The sequence below is a fragment of the Akanthomyces muscarius genome, chromosome 3, assembly GCF_028009165.1.
Source record: "Akanthomyces muscarius strain Ve6 chromosome 3, whole genome shotgun sequence".
Lineage (NCBI taxonomy): Eukaryota > Fungi > Ascomycota > Sordariomycetes > Hypocreales > Cordycipitaceae > Akanthomyces > Akanthomyces muscarius.
In genome coordinates, this window is record NC_079243.1 from 159,295 (window position 1) to 173,446 (window position 14,152).

At 49.9% G+C, this 14,152-nt stretch overlaps 2 protein-coding genes across 2 annotated transcripts; one reads left to right on the forward strand and one right to left on the reverse strand.

Annotated features, from left to right (window-relative positions):
- Nucleotides 1-818: 818 nt before the first annotated feature.
- Nucleotides 819-6,505, reverse strand: LMH87_001400 (uncharacterized protein; the record flags this gene model as incomplete). The annotated part of the gene is made up of 3 exons (XM_056192669.1): nucleotides 819-1,092; nucleotides 1,147-6,243; nucleotides 6,297-6,505. 3 exons carry the CDS (start codon nucleotides 6,503-6,505, stop codon nucleotides 819-821), a joined length of 5,580 nt encoding a protein of 1,859 aa, XP_056049782.1.
- A 4,753-nt stretch (nucleotides 6,506-11,258) lies between these two features.
- LMH87_001401 (uncharacterized protein) lies at nucleotides 11,259-12,309 on the forward strand (the record flags this gene model as incomplete). The annotated part of the gene is made up of 5 exons (XM_056192670.1): nucleotides 11,259-11,451; nucleotides 11,507-11,665; nucleotides 11,978-12,025; nucleotides 12,081-12,129; nucleotides 12,189-12,309. 5 exons carry the CDS (start codon nucleotides 11,259-11,261, stop codon nucleotides 12,307-12,309), a joined length of 570 nt encoding a protein of 189 aa, XP_056049783.1.
- Nucleotides 12,310-14,152: the final 1,843 nt, after the last annotated feature.

The window sequence follows — 14,152 nt, forward strand, 5'->3', positions numbered from 1 at the left end:
CCTAGGCACATAGGGATACCGGGAAATAAGCGAGCGGACGAGCTCGCCAAGTTAGGCTACAGCAAAGACACCATCAGCATACCTACAGCAGCACACATCAGGAGGCTTGCCCGCGAATAGCTGCCCAGAGCAGTCTCGCAGTAGTGGAAGGAGAACGCAAAGCGCTAAGTACAGCGCTCTTAGGCTCTCCTTCTCAACACAAGCAACGCCGGAACTAGAGCTACCACGGCGCCTGCTCGGTCACCTCCTAGCAGCCAGAACCGGACACAGCGATTTTGCTGCGTATCACGAGCGCTTTCACCACGAAGACTACTTGCTAGACTGCCTGTGTGGCAGAAGGAAAGACGAGAGACATATCTTCTACTACCATAAGATCCCGAGGTGGCTACAGGTCACCGACAATATTTCCTAACAGAGGATAAACACTAGTTTTCATCAGACGATGCAATTATGCACGGCAAGAATTCAGGAGAACTATAATGCGATTAGGACGTATTAATTAACCTCGTCCACCGGATGTGACGTTGCTACTGCAAGATTTGGTCGGCCTCATTTCTATTGACCTGACTGGTGCTGGAGTTTAGTGTTGAAGACAGCCATGATGATCAGTCTGCGATCTGGACCCAGTTTCAACGGTGTTGCCTTAGCTCATGATACTAGTGCTTGGCGGTTTCCGGGGAGAGGGTTCCCCTTCATCACCATGACTAGCGTTGATGTTGGGACTGTTGCCAAGGCTTATTTATTCACGTAAACCAAAAACGTCTTATATACTCTGAGATGCAAATGGTCGTATATTCTATCCGGGAAACTAAATTGACTTATGATGGTGTAGCCGAGGCGGTGGCCCGGGTGGTATCGTTGGACGTATTGTTGTTGTTTTGGTGGTTTGGCTGTACAAGTATAAAGCCTCCAAGTTTCGGTATTTTGTCCAAAAATGAGATGTTCTTCTGGGAGTTACTGTACGCGATTGGTCCCGCAATCATGCCAACAAAGACAATCAAGAGGAAAAAGTACAAGGCGGCGAATCGAACTACCTGTCTTTTTCGGAGTTTGGACTGCTTCATAGAGTATATGGGTGGGCGAATCTGGCGACTAGAGACTGGGTTAGGATATATCACAGACGGAGATGAACAGGCATCCACATACCTCGGTAAAAGCCAAAACAAAATCATAGAGTGCAGAGTGTCAATTTTCGGGATTATCAGCAGCGGAAACATGAGGAAGAGCAGCCAGTGCCCAGCAATAAAGTCAGCCGCAAACATGCTCAGCTCGACCACCTTGCAAAGCAACTCACGAGCGGGCTGAGACAGGGAATGCCACCCCATGGAGTACCACTTGCCCGTCCAAAAGGCAAGATTGGATTGATCTGTCTTGAACTCTCGCGTGAGCGCCAACGTGACGATGAGCTTAATGACGAATCGCTGGATAGCGATGACAGCGACGAGTCCTGCCAAGCTACGCGCAAAGTTGAAACTTTCTAAAACGAGCATGGCCTCGAACAAAACCAGCATGATGACGACAGCGACGCCGTGGGCGATGGCGGCCAACACGGAACCAAATTTCTTGCAGCACATACTCAAGACGGGACCCATGCAGCAAGCCATGCCAAACATGGCGGCAAGTACAGCCAGATTCACCCCAACCGGCGCAACAGCAATGATGAGGACGCGGATAAGAGAGTCAGTGGGTACTGGGTCTTTGCCACCATTTTTGGCCGCAGTAACACCAGTTTGCGCGTTGATGAAGAGGTACGGTATCAGAGTGACCACAACAAGGAATAGAGGTGACAGAATTTCGCTGAGGAAGAGGTTCAGGAAGGGCGGGCGCGTAACGTCTGACCCAGTGTTCGATCTTTCTCCCAGAGCCTTGCGCTTGTGCCCAATGATTCTCGTCCGCGAAAGGCGGCAGAATGCGATCCAAGAAGAGTTATGCGACCTCGAATTACCGCGGGACAGCCAGCGAATAAACTCGCGGTAGTCGATGAAAAAGTCCGTCCAGGCAAACTGGTGGGGGTTGAAGAAGAAAGGTGACATAGTCAACGCCAGGACCGAGATCCAAAAGTATACCAGCCCAGCCTGCCAGATAGTTACGGAAGCGAACAGCAGGATCGCCAGAAGCCGGAAGCCGAGGTAGATAGCGTTGCCTGCAAACCGCGAATAGAGCACGCCAAAGGGTATACGCGAGGTCGCGAAACCACGGCCCGTGCCGATGTACCGCGCACCGCCGTAGGATATATCCTGCTCGACAGCGTTGGCGTAAATTTGGCAGGCAAAAATCTCAAAAAAAATGGAGACTGAGAACAGCTGTTTCAAGAAACGTGTGCATGCACGAAGGAAGCCCCGGTCCATGATCTCATGGGCCACCAAAGGTATAAAGGCGATGAAGAAGACGACGAAGATGGACAGGATACAACGCCAGACCCAATCTTTTAGAGCGTCTGTATTAACACAGCCAATGGGCAGTAGCAGGTCAGTAATCGGCTTCTGACGATTGTAGTTGCAGGGAATGGTTTCGTGAGTCAAGGCGCCGATATTGAGCAGACAGATGAAGAAGAGCTGAATGGAAAACATGATAAACATGTTGTTCACATGAAATCCTGGATGCGCATAGTAAAAAGACAGGAAGCGGTCGAGCGACATCTGTGTACCAATATAGTAGTACTCACGGGACAGTAGCTGCTCGCCCATGCCAGTTCCGATTTTCGTCGTGAAGTTGAGGACAGAACCAAAACCGAGATCACGACCTTTACCGCATTGATAATATTCAGAGTGCTTGATTCGACCACCGCGGGTTATAGCCGTCATTCCGGCATATATATCTTCGTTCAGGTGCAGACCTTTCTGTGCCTTTGATACACCGCCACGCGTCGTCATGAACACGCCGTTAAGGAAATCAGGGTGGCCGTAGTGCAGCTTCGCGCCGATATGTGCCAATGTGCGCGCGAATAGTGTGCCAAATGTCTGCTCCTTACCCGCAGCAATGTCTCCCAGGATGCCGATATTCTCGGAAAAGATGTACTCGCGAGCGCCAACAATTGCCACTGGGGTTTTACTTTGAAAGTTTGCAGAGTAAGGTGATTCTTTGCTCACCTCCATCTCTTGGAACTCGGCGAGAACGTTGCGGATCTTGAGACACTCCTCGAGGTAGTTATCCTGGTTTGCGTCGATAAGCTGAATGTACTCGCCACGATAAAAGATCAGCGCATGGTTCTGGTTATCGGACTTTCCGTCGCCCAAAATTGGATTGCCAGAAAGCTGCACCCGGAATTTTGGCCTTCTTTGTCCATTCTCCATAATCTCTGAATGGCCATCAATCAGGGTCGAAAATATTCTAGGCTCCCCTCCCTCCAACTCAGGCGCTTCTTCATCCAAATAGGCAATCTGGAGGTCGGGATATGCTCGTAACATGAATTCTGTATTCTCCATTTCAATGTTGCTGAATTTTTTGAACCGCTGCATAGACAACAACAACTTGAACTTGCGTCGCGCCATGCGCTCGAGTTGCTGTTCGAGTTGAGTTGCATTACCGCCAAATTTATGCACCTCTTCCGGATTCTCCACGCGATATAGGAGCTTGATTGCGCGAGCATAGTTCATAAAGCCAGAAACAGTGCGGTAGAGTGTCTGTGAGCGGAGTGATGCCCAGATGCGGGTGCGAAGCGTGTACTCTGGAGACGAAGACTTGAAGCCAATGCAATAGAATGGAAGGTCATCAATCTGTTTTCTTTCACCTTCCCCATCAGCTTCTGTTTTCACGTTTCCTGCAGTTTCATCTGCGAGGGTCTTCGTGTCCTCGACGAAACATTTCCATTCATGGGGATGTAATTGTTTGAGGTACTCAAGCATAGTAACCCTAGAGTATTTGTCCTCTTCACGAATGATCTCGCGCAATGATAGCAGTATCTTCTCGCTATAGTGGGGAATCATTACTGTGAAGGTAGGCATGGCATCAACAGGGGTTGGATCTGGCAGTGGCATGGATAAAGACTGCGCGAAGAAGGAAATTCGGCGCGAAGCCTCACTGTTGACAGGAAAAAACTCGGCCTTGAATGAATTATCATCTTGAGACACAAAAAAGGTGGGAGCCCGTAGCGTGCGCTTCCCAGTGTCCTCAGAAGGCACCTGGTAATAGAGCAGCTTCTGGACATGATTAATTGCGAGAATGTGCTCTCGATACATGGAGATGATGATCGCATTCCAAATCTGCGAAATGAGGACTTTGGGCTGGTATTTAACCTCCATATCCGGGGCCGCTAGGATCTTGGAGTAGATGCGCTTTGGGAGGCGTGTAAATACGTTTCGCCACGGCGTCATGACGGACGAGCCGAGATAGAAAGCGCGCGCCACCGAAATCGCGGTGTTGACCAGCACGTACCAGAGATACGTATCGAGGAAGAAGAAAATAACATCCGTAACACCTGTGAGGACGATCAAGATAACGTTTTGGTACTTGCATAGTACATCAGTGGCTCCCGTGAACATGTGATCACCGCTGCAAGTCACTTTGGCAAGCTGTAGATAGCGGATGACATCCCGGTACGACAGCGTCAAAAACTTGTAGGAGACACCAAACTTGATGCCGAAAACGGTGGCCCAAAGGAAAAGTGAGGTGGCGCGGGCGTTGAAGGAAAGTCCTGGAAAGCTCGCCGTAAAAACATGGTTGGCTTGGGATCCGGAGCTCCTTTTCCAAAACTTGCCAAAGAGGTTCCCGAGCGGTACGATGGAAAAGTAGATGTACGCAAGCACTGCAATGACAAACTGCACGATGCCCAATGCCAGATCAACCTTGTACATGGAGTCGGTCTTTTTGGTCGCGAACATGAAGACCTTGACGCCAGGAGCAATAGTGAGGATGAGCATGAAAATGAGGATCATAAATCTGCTTTTGAGATGTTTTCTGCCGGGCCATTTTCGAGGCACATATGTCCATTCGGCAAGTGTAGCCAAGATCTGTATCAACGTCGCGATTGCGCCACCAAACCCGACAATGGAGAACTGCTTGGCTCCTGTTGGCTGCTGGTTCTTTGTCTGCTCATAGCCTTTGACAAGCAGGGTTGGGGCGTTGTGGGAGGTATAGAACCAAAACATGGTGATGTGGATGATCCAGATGCGATTGAAATTGACAAGCATGTGCATCCAAGAACGTGTCTCCTTGTATGTCTTGAAGAAGCACTTCTTCCACTTGACATCCTTCAGCTTGAGATACTGCTCTGCGGCGGGGATATCGACAAGCTTAACGCCATCCTCCAGAACGATTCGGGCGATGCCTTCAGGATACCAAAAAAGCTGATTGCAATCGTCGTAGCCAATAATGTTCTTGTGGTCTCTCTCGCGTCGCACGTATACGCCATCCGAGATTTCGTATATTTGATCGCGAATGAATTGGTACAGGGGTGTGATGATGTTGGTGAGAAAGGTGCATTCCTCGACTGGCTGCTCTTCCGAAGCCAGGCCCGCGGGAGAGTTGAGATAGTCATTCGCGCACTTGAATATGAAGCACAGCGCCTCGGGCATGAATCGCACTTGATTGGCCTCGCCCCAGCAAAGCAGGTAGAGGGCAATCTGTCGCGCACGGTCATGCGGCAGCATTCGGCTCATGCGTATTCTCCACTGGTACTCGGCTGCCTCCAGGGTATTATCCTCTGGCATCATGTCTCCCATGTCGGCATCGTCGAAGTCGTTGCCGTCGTTGTCTTTTTTGCTTTTCTTGGATTTCTTTCTTGACTTGCGGGAGGCTAATTTAGCTTTGGAGCTAGGATCAAAACATGCTGCAAAATACCACTTCCGATAGTTTGCATTTTCCCCGCCAATGTAATCGGCATGGAGCGATAGCAGTGCCTGATTGGGGGTCATTCTCGACGCTCTCGAGTCGAGCATGACCATCAGGTGATCATACATGTTGCGCATACTATCCCGTTGAAAGCCAAGCTTAGCGGCCAACTCCATGAATATTGTCTCGATTTCCACTTTGGAGATGGGCGCACTGTCCGATGACCAGGCGGGGTAGGGCTCGGCGTTTGGTGCTGGGAATTCGTCGGTGTAGCCCATGCCTGAATCTGGAACGGACCTTTCGGAAGCCGCATAGTCCATGTTGAAATCGCCAAAGCTACGGCCGCCGACTTCAGAATGGTCTTGCGGGCCATCTGTGTAGTATTGTCCATACTCATTGGCATACTGACTGTCGGTATCATAGTAGCCGCCATCGTGGTAGTACGGATTGTCGGGTTGCGCTTCGTAATATCCTCTGTTGCTGTCATTAACACGCGAGCGCCTCTTCCTGGATCGGGTATGTCTTACGCTTCATCATAATAGCCATCAGTGTTGTGTTCGCCTTGCGCGGCGTAGTGATCACCACCCTGTGCGGCGTAGTGGTTACCCTGCGCAGCGTAGTGGTCGTTGGCATAATTATTCTGATGGTACAAGTCGTTATCTGCCGCGCCATCGACGTAATGGCCGTCATAATAATTGTTGTGGTTGGAGTGACCTCCGTTGCCTTGGTCCACCATGTTGGGCGACTGGCTCCTCGAAATTGACGATTAAAGAGAGATGGCGGATCAACGTCCCGGGTTTAGTTTACAGGGCACTACTCTTTACTTAATAGTATTCCCCGGCCCATCCGGAAAATCTGACTAACTTGAGTTTTCCCCAAATACGACGCGTGTTTTGGCAGTGAGATTTATGTACCTGCGGAATTTAATGGCGGTGGCAGTGTATGAGAAAAGGTTCCCAATACGAGCCGTGCGGAGACTAAGTGTCACCAAAAAGGAACAGAACCACAAAATCTGCAGGTGCACTGCCTGGCTCGCCGCCTATTCGGGACATCTCCGCAATCCCCCACCCCGATCCTGTACCTGAATTATCCCTCCTTCGTACTGTATCCAAGCAGATATTTTTGGCAAGGCACATGCCATAGCTCAGCTAAATAAAAGGGATGCCTACGATTTCAATTTATCTATCTGTCACCCTGTTTTGATACCGGTTAGCCTCCTAAAGTAGGTGCCTCTCTTCGGGACGTGCTATCAGTTGCGGCCGAAAACTTCTGCTTGTGTTTTATCACCGATTGGTTTGCACCCCGCTATTTATAGACTGGCTATGACATGTATGGCGTGATAAGTGTAAGCCATTGCACACAACCAGAGTTTCACAGCTCCTACCAGCAAAGAAAGCTGAGACGAAAGTATTTGTAAACGGCATTAACTACAGTATACAATTCTTAATGGCAGGAGAAGCTATCAATAATAAGAAATCCTCGTTTGGCATTACAACTCTATCAACACAGCACACAGCTCATCAATTGGGTAGAGCAGATCTTCTCCCATCACTAGCCAAGGAACTAGCGTGACAGGCCAACAAGTTGCCCTGGTTTTGTTTTTTTTGGATGAGTTTTTTTTCCACATTGTCAGTCCCGCCGTATCCGATGCGAGGGATAAGCAGCGCCGAAACGTGACAGAAGGAAGCCCCCTCTAGATTTAACGGAAGCTCATCTCCGACTTGGTTCTTCCTTAAACCGCACTGCCGAGACATGACGCCCTTGTCTTACTGGTGGCGTGCCAAGGCGGAAAAACGGCAGGAGAATCTGCCACAGCCCACCCCCTTGGAACCATAATATACTATACGCCACTTACTGGTACTAAAATGTAGGGAATAGGCGTGCCAGCACGGATGACCTGCTTAGCCGGTTTATCGTCAAATTCGTTCAAAAGACAAACGACGGGGTGCAAAAGCGAGCTGACTGTCTTGGTGCTTACCTCAATGTATACTTGTTTGTGCCTGCGGGGAAGTAATAGTGAAGGTAGCCAACATTGAAAGTACTGGGAAAAGCGTAACCCTACAATAGCCGCGATTGTCTACCATGTATTTTACACGTAGGCTGCGCGTGTTACCAAGCAATGCTGTTCTGAGTTTCATGCCTCTTTTGCATATACTATTGTATCGATATAATGTACACATTCATCCCAATGTATAAGAATGAGCTGCATTGACCCCAATGATTTCTAATTATTAAGAAAATATATAGTTATATATATTTATGTATATATAACGTTATGAATAGCGAGCAAACCATACTCATCAAGCATCACCAAGACGCAAGCCTCTGCCAACTAGAAGACGCCCCAGAATAGTGACTCGCGTTGGGGACTATTGCTAAGAGACACTACTAGCTAGCTGAGAAACCTGTACTATGCAGGGGTGACCCTCTAACTCCCTATAGACAAGGGCAAGGTGGCAAGTGTAACGCCAGCGATGTATGTGGACAATTCAACCCGATGACTCGGCCGCCAGGCTGCCTGAAAATTGCACAGCAGAAAGAAGGACACATCGGAAAGTCGATGTGACTGTTGCATGGTGCTTCTGCGTTTTCAAAATTCTGAGATCGCTGTGCCGTCTGATCCGAGTTAGCGCCTTGGCGGTAGCGTCACCTGTCCAAGTGGCTTGACACACAGCCCCTTATTATGTTGTTGACCACTTATGATGCAGATTACGTACCCCCAGGCGCCTTGAAGCGGGCCTCGGTCAACTTGTTAAGTTAATGGTATCAACGTTGAGCTAGAAATACCTAGATTGTGGGGCGCCTTGCGTATGGATAGTTTAGAAGCAGATCTGCATACCCTGAGCGGAAGGCAATACTTTTCCTCTTCAGCATAGATATAACTTCCAGAAGCTTTCTTCTACTTTCTTGGATCTCTAATTCTGCAGCTCCTAAAATTAATAAGCCTACTAGCATATGGATAGGAAGACCAGATATCCAACCTATGAACCGCCTCCACTACCTGCTAACAAGCAACATGAAGCTATGTTGGGAAATATTGCCTTTATTGGCTTAATATTTATGTATGTTTTTGTGTCGCTGTTTATCAGGGTAATGCTAATATGAATAGTGGTTCCTTTATTGTATTCTATATATATCTCTCTGCGCATTACAAATGTACATATTTATAAACTAAGAAGGGGAGGAGCGGAAGTGAGCAACAGACTGGCTTGGCATTGGGAACAAGCATGATTCGTGAAGAGTATTACCTGCAGCGCCGTGACCCCAGCTACAGAACTGCCGACCGCTACGTTAGGCATTGAATAGCGGTGCGGTTCTTAGTTGCAGCAACGGCTGAGTGGCGTACAGCTACCACACCCTGCAGAAGTAGAACATGATTATAGGGGCTAGTGCGTCTCAGAAGACCGTCCATTTCGTCGAGATCTGACATGCTGTAAGCTGACGCGGGAAATTTGATCTGTCGTTGCTAACGTTGCATATTATCGTCGTAGCTGATAGTAGTTAACAAGTCTTGGCAATCGCAGCTAGCTCTTGCGCAGCACTGGCAACACGTTAGCTACTATAACTAGGCACTTGATACTATCGGTACTTGCAGAGCTGCTCGCCTACGGCCTCTGACGCACCTTGTATTTTCTCAGCAAGGGCAGCTGCCGCACATGCTAGCAAGTGTCTGAGTTGAGTAGCTGCGGTACACTGGGCGGCACGGCTCGCTTAGTTAACTATGGGCGGTTGCACTAACCACACCTTTAATTGTGGCGCAGACTAAGATTTCTAAGGCAAATTAGGTTCGTAATTCGCAGTTTTAGGATATACTCGTACTACTAGTGAAGGACCTTTCTTTAGAATGAGTTGTATTAGGGCCTATGCTCACTAAGGTAGCCGTAAGCCTTTGGCAGTGATCGGAATGGTGTCTGGTCTGGTTGGTGGGGGGGGGGGGGGGGGGGGCGGGGGCAGTGTGCGAAGCGCCAATGAAAGCGAGGCGAATGTAATCAAGACCCATTCTACAGGCTTCCCAGCAGCCGCCAGTGTCAGCGCTAGCCTAGAAACCCCACTGTACCAGCCTACCCAGCGCTGCATCTTGATGGTGACGCTCCAGATTATCGGGTTCGTCCTTGTTGGGCCGTAAAGCATTAAGTACCGAATGGTAATCGAGGCTGCGTACAAGTCGCCGTTCGGGGCCAACCAGAGCAGCCAGCGCTGCGAGAGACGGCGCAGCAGATTACTTGAGGGGCAAAAACAGCTCTTCCGACTTTGGTACTGTACTAGATCCGTTGACCGCCACCGACCCTGCCTTTGCTGACCTCGCTTTTGGCGGACGTACTTATTACGACTGATGTCGGCCACTCGCCTGAGCCTGTCCCGGGCCTAGCTGGGCCTACCCAGGCAAAACCATTTTCATCGCGGGCCCTTCGGAAGACATTTGCACTCTTGCAGCCACAACAATCACCTTGACTCGGCCAGCAAACGCGCCCTGGGACATTGCCATCACCTGCTTATCATAGCCCTACGCCTTGTCACGCCATCTAACCTACTTATTTTCGCCTTTGCCGCATCATGCCCGTGGGTGGACACGTTGACTTCGCCAACCTGCCTCTTCGTTTAATTTTCCCAACGCCCAGTAGCCGCCAACAGCTTCAGCCGTAGCAGCCGTCCCTCAACTGAACGGTTGCAGCCTGTTGGAACTCGTGTAGCTGCGTTTCGGTAACCTCTTAGAATTTGATGCATCGCGCACGCCTTTTATGCTACGACGCCAACAGTCGCCATCGCACTAACTACCGACACTGCCATCACATTTTACGGATGAGTTTGAACTAGTTATGGCTGAGGTCTCACAACCCGCGGCAACCGTGTCGCAACCACGAACGGCCTCACCGTCACGGCCTCTATCCAGGGGTCGCGAGGGATTGACTGCCACAACTTCCTCACGACCATTATCAAATGGCGAGAGCCAAAGACATCCTCCGAAGAGCAGCAGTAGAAGCCCAGGCGTGACCAGCGCCACCGAATCATTCACCACAGGAGCTGTATCCAAGAAGAAACAACAGGCTGGTTCCTCCTCTGGCCATGGCCAGGTTTGCAGGTACGCCACCTTAGTGGTCGAAGCACATAAATTCAAAACTGACCCCATCAACAGCAACTGTGGAACGACAGAAACGCCGCTATGGAGAAGATCTCCACGAGGTGCTACGATATGTAACGCTTGTGGCCTCTACCTGAGAGCCAGAAACTCAGCGCGACCAACGAATCTGAAGAAGCCACCAAAGGTAGTCTCTGCAGAATCCCCTCGAGAAAATCCACCTCGAGAAAATCCACCTCGAACCGGTGGCTCTGGGCGAGATTCTACGCCTAAAGTGGCTGGTGCTACCTATGTTGCCGCGGAGAAGACGTCATCGGGGACATGCCCTGGAGGTGGACGTTGCAATGGAACAGGTGGGGCAGATGGTTGCAATGGGTGCCCTGCATATAACAACCGCGTTTCAAGACTTAGCATGCTACAAAGGCAAGATGGCTGTCAAGGAGGAGAGGAGGCAGCTAGCGTTACCCCGCCCCCTAACGACGTGACAGCGCTACCCGCGCAGAACCAACAGTCATCTGTGACTATCGCATGCCGGAATTGTGCTACTACAATTACACCGCTTTGGAGACGAGATGGAAACGACCACGTCATCTGCAATGCATGCGGTAAGTAGAAGATGGATCTATTTAGTTTGTCCATACTAACTTGAGGTCAATGCAGGTCTGTACTACAGGCTCCACAGACTCCACCGTCCAATAACGATGAAAAAGGCCACGATCAAGAGACGCAAGAGAGTCATTTCTGCAAACCAGGAGGAGGAGGCCGAAGACGGAGATGTGGAAATGGAATCGCGCAGCAACGAGACGATACCGGAACGAGGTACTATCAATGATGATGGTTCTATCAATCTTGGAATACGACGAAAGCCCGAAGAGCCTGTACCAATAAATTTTGATCTGCCACACCATCGAGTGAAGCATCCATCACCTCTGCCAGCATCATTGTCGCCGGCGTCCGATCTGGCAGCATTTCGCCAAACGCCATCCTCTTCTCGAAACACGCAGCCTTCGCCGAACGACGAAAGCCGGTTACCACCTCTGACGTCAATGACAGCTGGCCCTGAAAGACATTCCTCTGTCTCGCCGTCTTCATTCATCTCGCCGCGTAGAAAAAGATCTTTCTCTGCGACAGATTCGGCTTCCGCCGTTGGCACCGAGGGAGGCTACGGCAATGCTAAGCGTATGTCTTCTATCAGGGATATTCTAAATCCAGCATCCAGCTCACACAAGAGAAGAGACGACGGATCAGAATACTCAATTCCACCTTGGAGATCTCTGGCTGAAGTATTCACGCCAATTAATGGACCAAATGCCTATTCTTCACGCAATGGGACCCCGACAAGTAATACTCATGAAAAGGATAAAGAAGCAGAACGAACGCAGGTACTGGAGAGAGAGGCGGAAAGGATTCGCGAGATGCTTGCCGCTAAAGAGCGAGAGCTGTACAAACTCAGGACTGGCTGATGGGCTGCTGATAGTTCACGAGCAGAGATGGCAGGACGGGCCGCGGAGCGATTGATGAATTTGCTGTTTTAATATTATTCTGCACAAAACTAGCTTCCTCTGCAAACACTCTGTTGCTACAATTCTCCAGCACCAAAAACTCCAGTTTTACCAGAAAATAATAGTAAGCGATAAATTCAGCAACAAAATACTCTATTGTTTGATCTGAACCTTTTTAAGCGGAGGAGGTGGAGTTTACAATAGGATTCTGACTAGGTGCATACAGTTCAAGGCGTACCTCTGGCAATGACACTATGTGGAGACAGGAAGCTACTTTTGCGCAGAATAATAACCCGTCCTGTTTTGCATGCACCGAAAATGCACCTAGCCTTTTTTGCGCCGCGAACTGCATCTATTCAGATTGTACAATAGAAGAATTAACAACAGCTGACCAAAGCCTGCCCCTGCGAGCTCGAAATTTACCTGCGACGCGGCATCGCGACGTTCGTCCAGACCATGTCGCTGCCTCCCTGGCTTCCACGTCGGCGACCCTCAGCAATGTCGATGCTTATAGAGGCATTTCTAGCTGCTTTGGCCGTTTACTACGACCACCCCCGCGCTTCCCCCTTTGAACATCGATCCGCCAACAGGCAACGATCTGTGGTCCCTTACCGCGTCGTCGTCACACAGACTCGACTTCGAGTTGCCGGTGCCGTACCTTCTACGATGCGCAGCCACGCAGGAGAGGTCCACAACTAGACATTCAAAGCAAACAAATAGCCCTCTATGGCCTCAGCCTCTCGGTGAGCCTCGCTCACAAGCGGCTGTCTTCACTGAGGGCCCCGTTTCTCAATTGAACAGAAATGGATCAATATCGAAACGCGAAACAACTGACAAAGGGCACATATAAGGGTTTGTGAAATAAAAAACGACAATAATCCGCAAGGCATTGAGACCTCGGCAAAGACTTTTTAAAAAAGTTCCACTCCACATTGTGACGCAGCGCTCATGTGTGCTGGTACGATCAGCCTGGCTTTCAAGCGGTAAAATGGCACAAACCGAGGTTGGCCCCCAGCTGGTCGAAGTCGTCCTTGTCGGAGAAACCTCGCAAGTAGAGACTCGTGACGTCAGACGCGGAAAAATCGGTAATATGGGCGTCGGTTACGTCGTCGGAATATGGTCACTTAAATAGTCACTGCTGGTCTACTCTTGGGGAAAAAACTCAAAGCCCAAGCGCCGCCTGAGAAAAGCTGGGCTGCGGGCCAGCCAAAGGACTCTAGAGCATAGACAGGGCTTCCATGGCCATCTACCGATTTTTAAGCTCCTACATTGACCTCGCATTGTACTGTTAATGTTGCAGTGTTTGAATGTCAAAATAATTTCTATAGAATGCAAAATTTTAAGAAGTATAGCCTCGGGGATGAGTCACCTTCAAAACCGACAGGCAAATGAAATATTTGTGCATCTTACATTGGCAACATGACACGATGGCGGAGGCTTGTACGAAGTAGCTCTCAGTAGAGGTTACACTGTGAGTACCCAATTACATGATGTGCAGATCCCATCCACCGACGGACAAACCGTCTTGTGACTTCCTGGTCGTCCAACTCTTGACCACCCAGGGCCTGCCCCAATGGCCGGGCCAGGTAGTCTTTCTCTTTCCTACGTGAGTGTTGTTTCTGCCGATCCGCCTGGCACCCCACCTACCCAACCCAACTGCTGCCTGTGCGAAGCAGTTGCCTTTGTCTGGTTTTGTCCTTCCCGCCCTGCCAGCGCCAGTGGCGAGTTTGTGGTGACAAAACGCCGTACAGGCCAAAGAGCCATTGGCCGATGTAAAAGTAGGCTTGCATTACAGTGTGCCCCG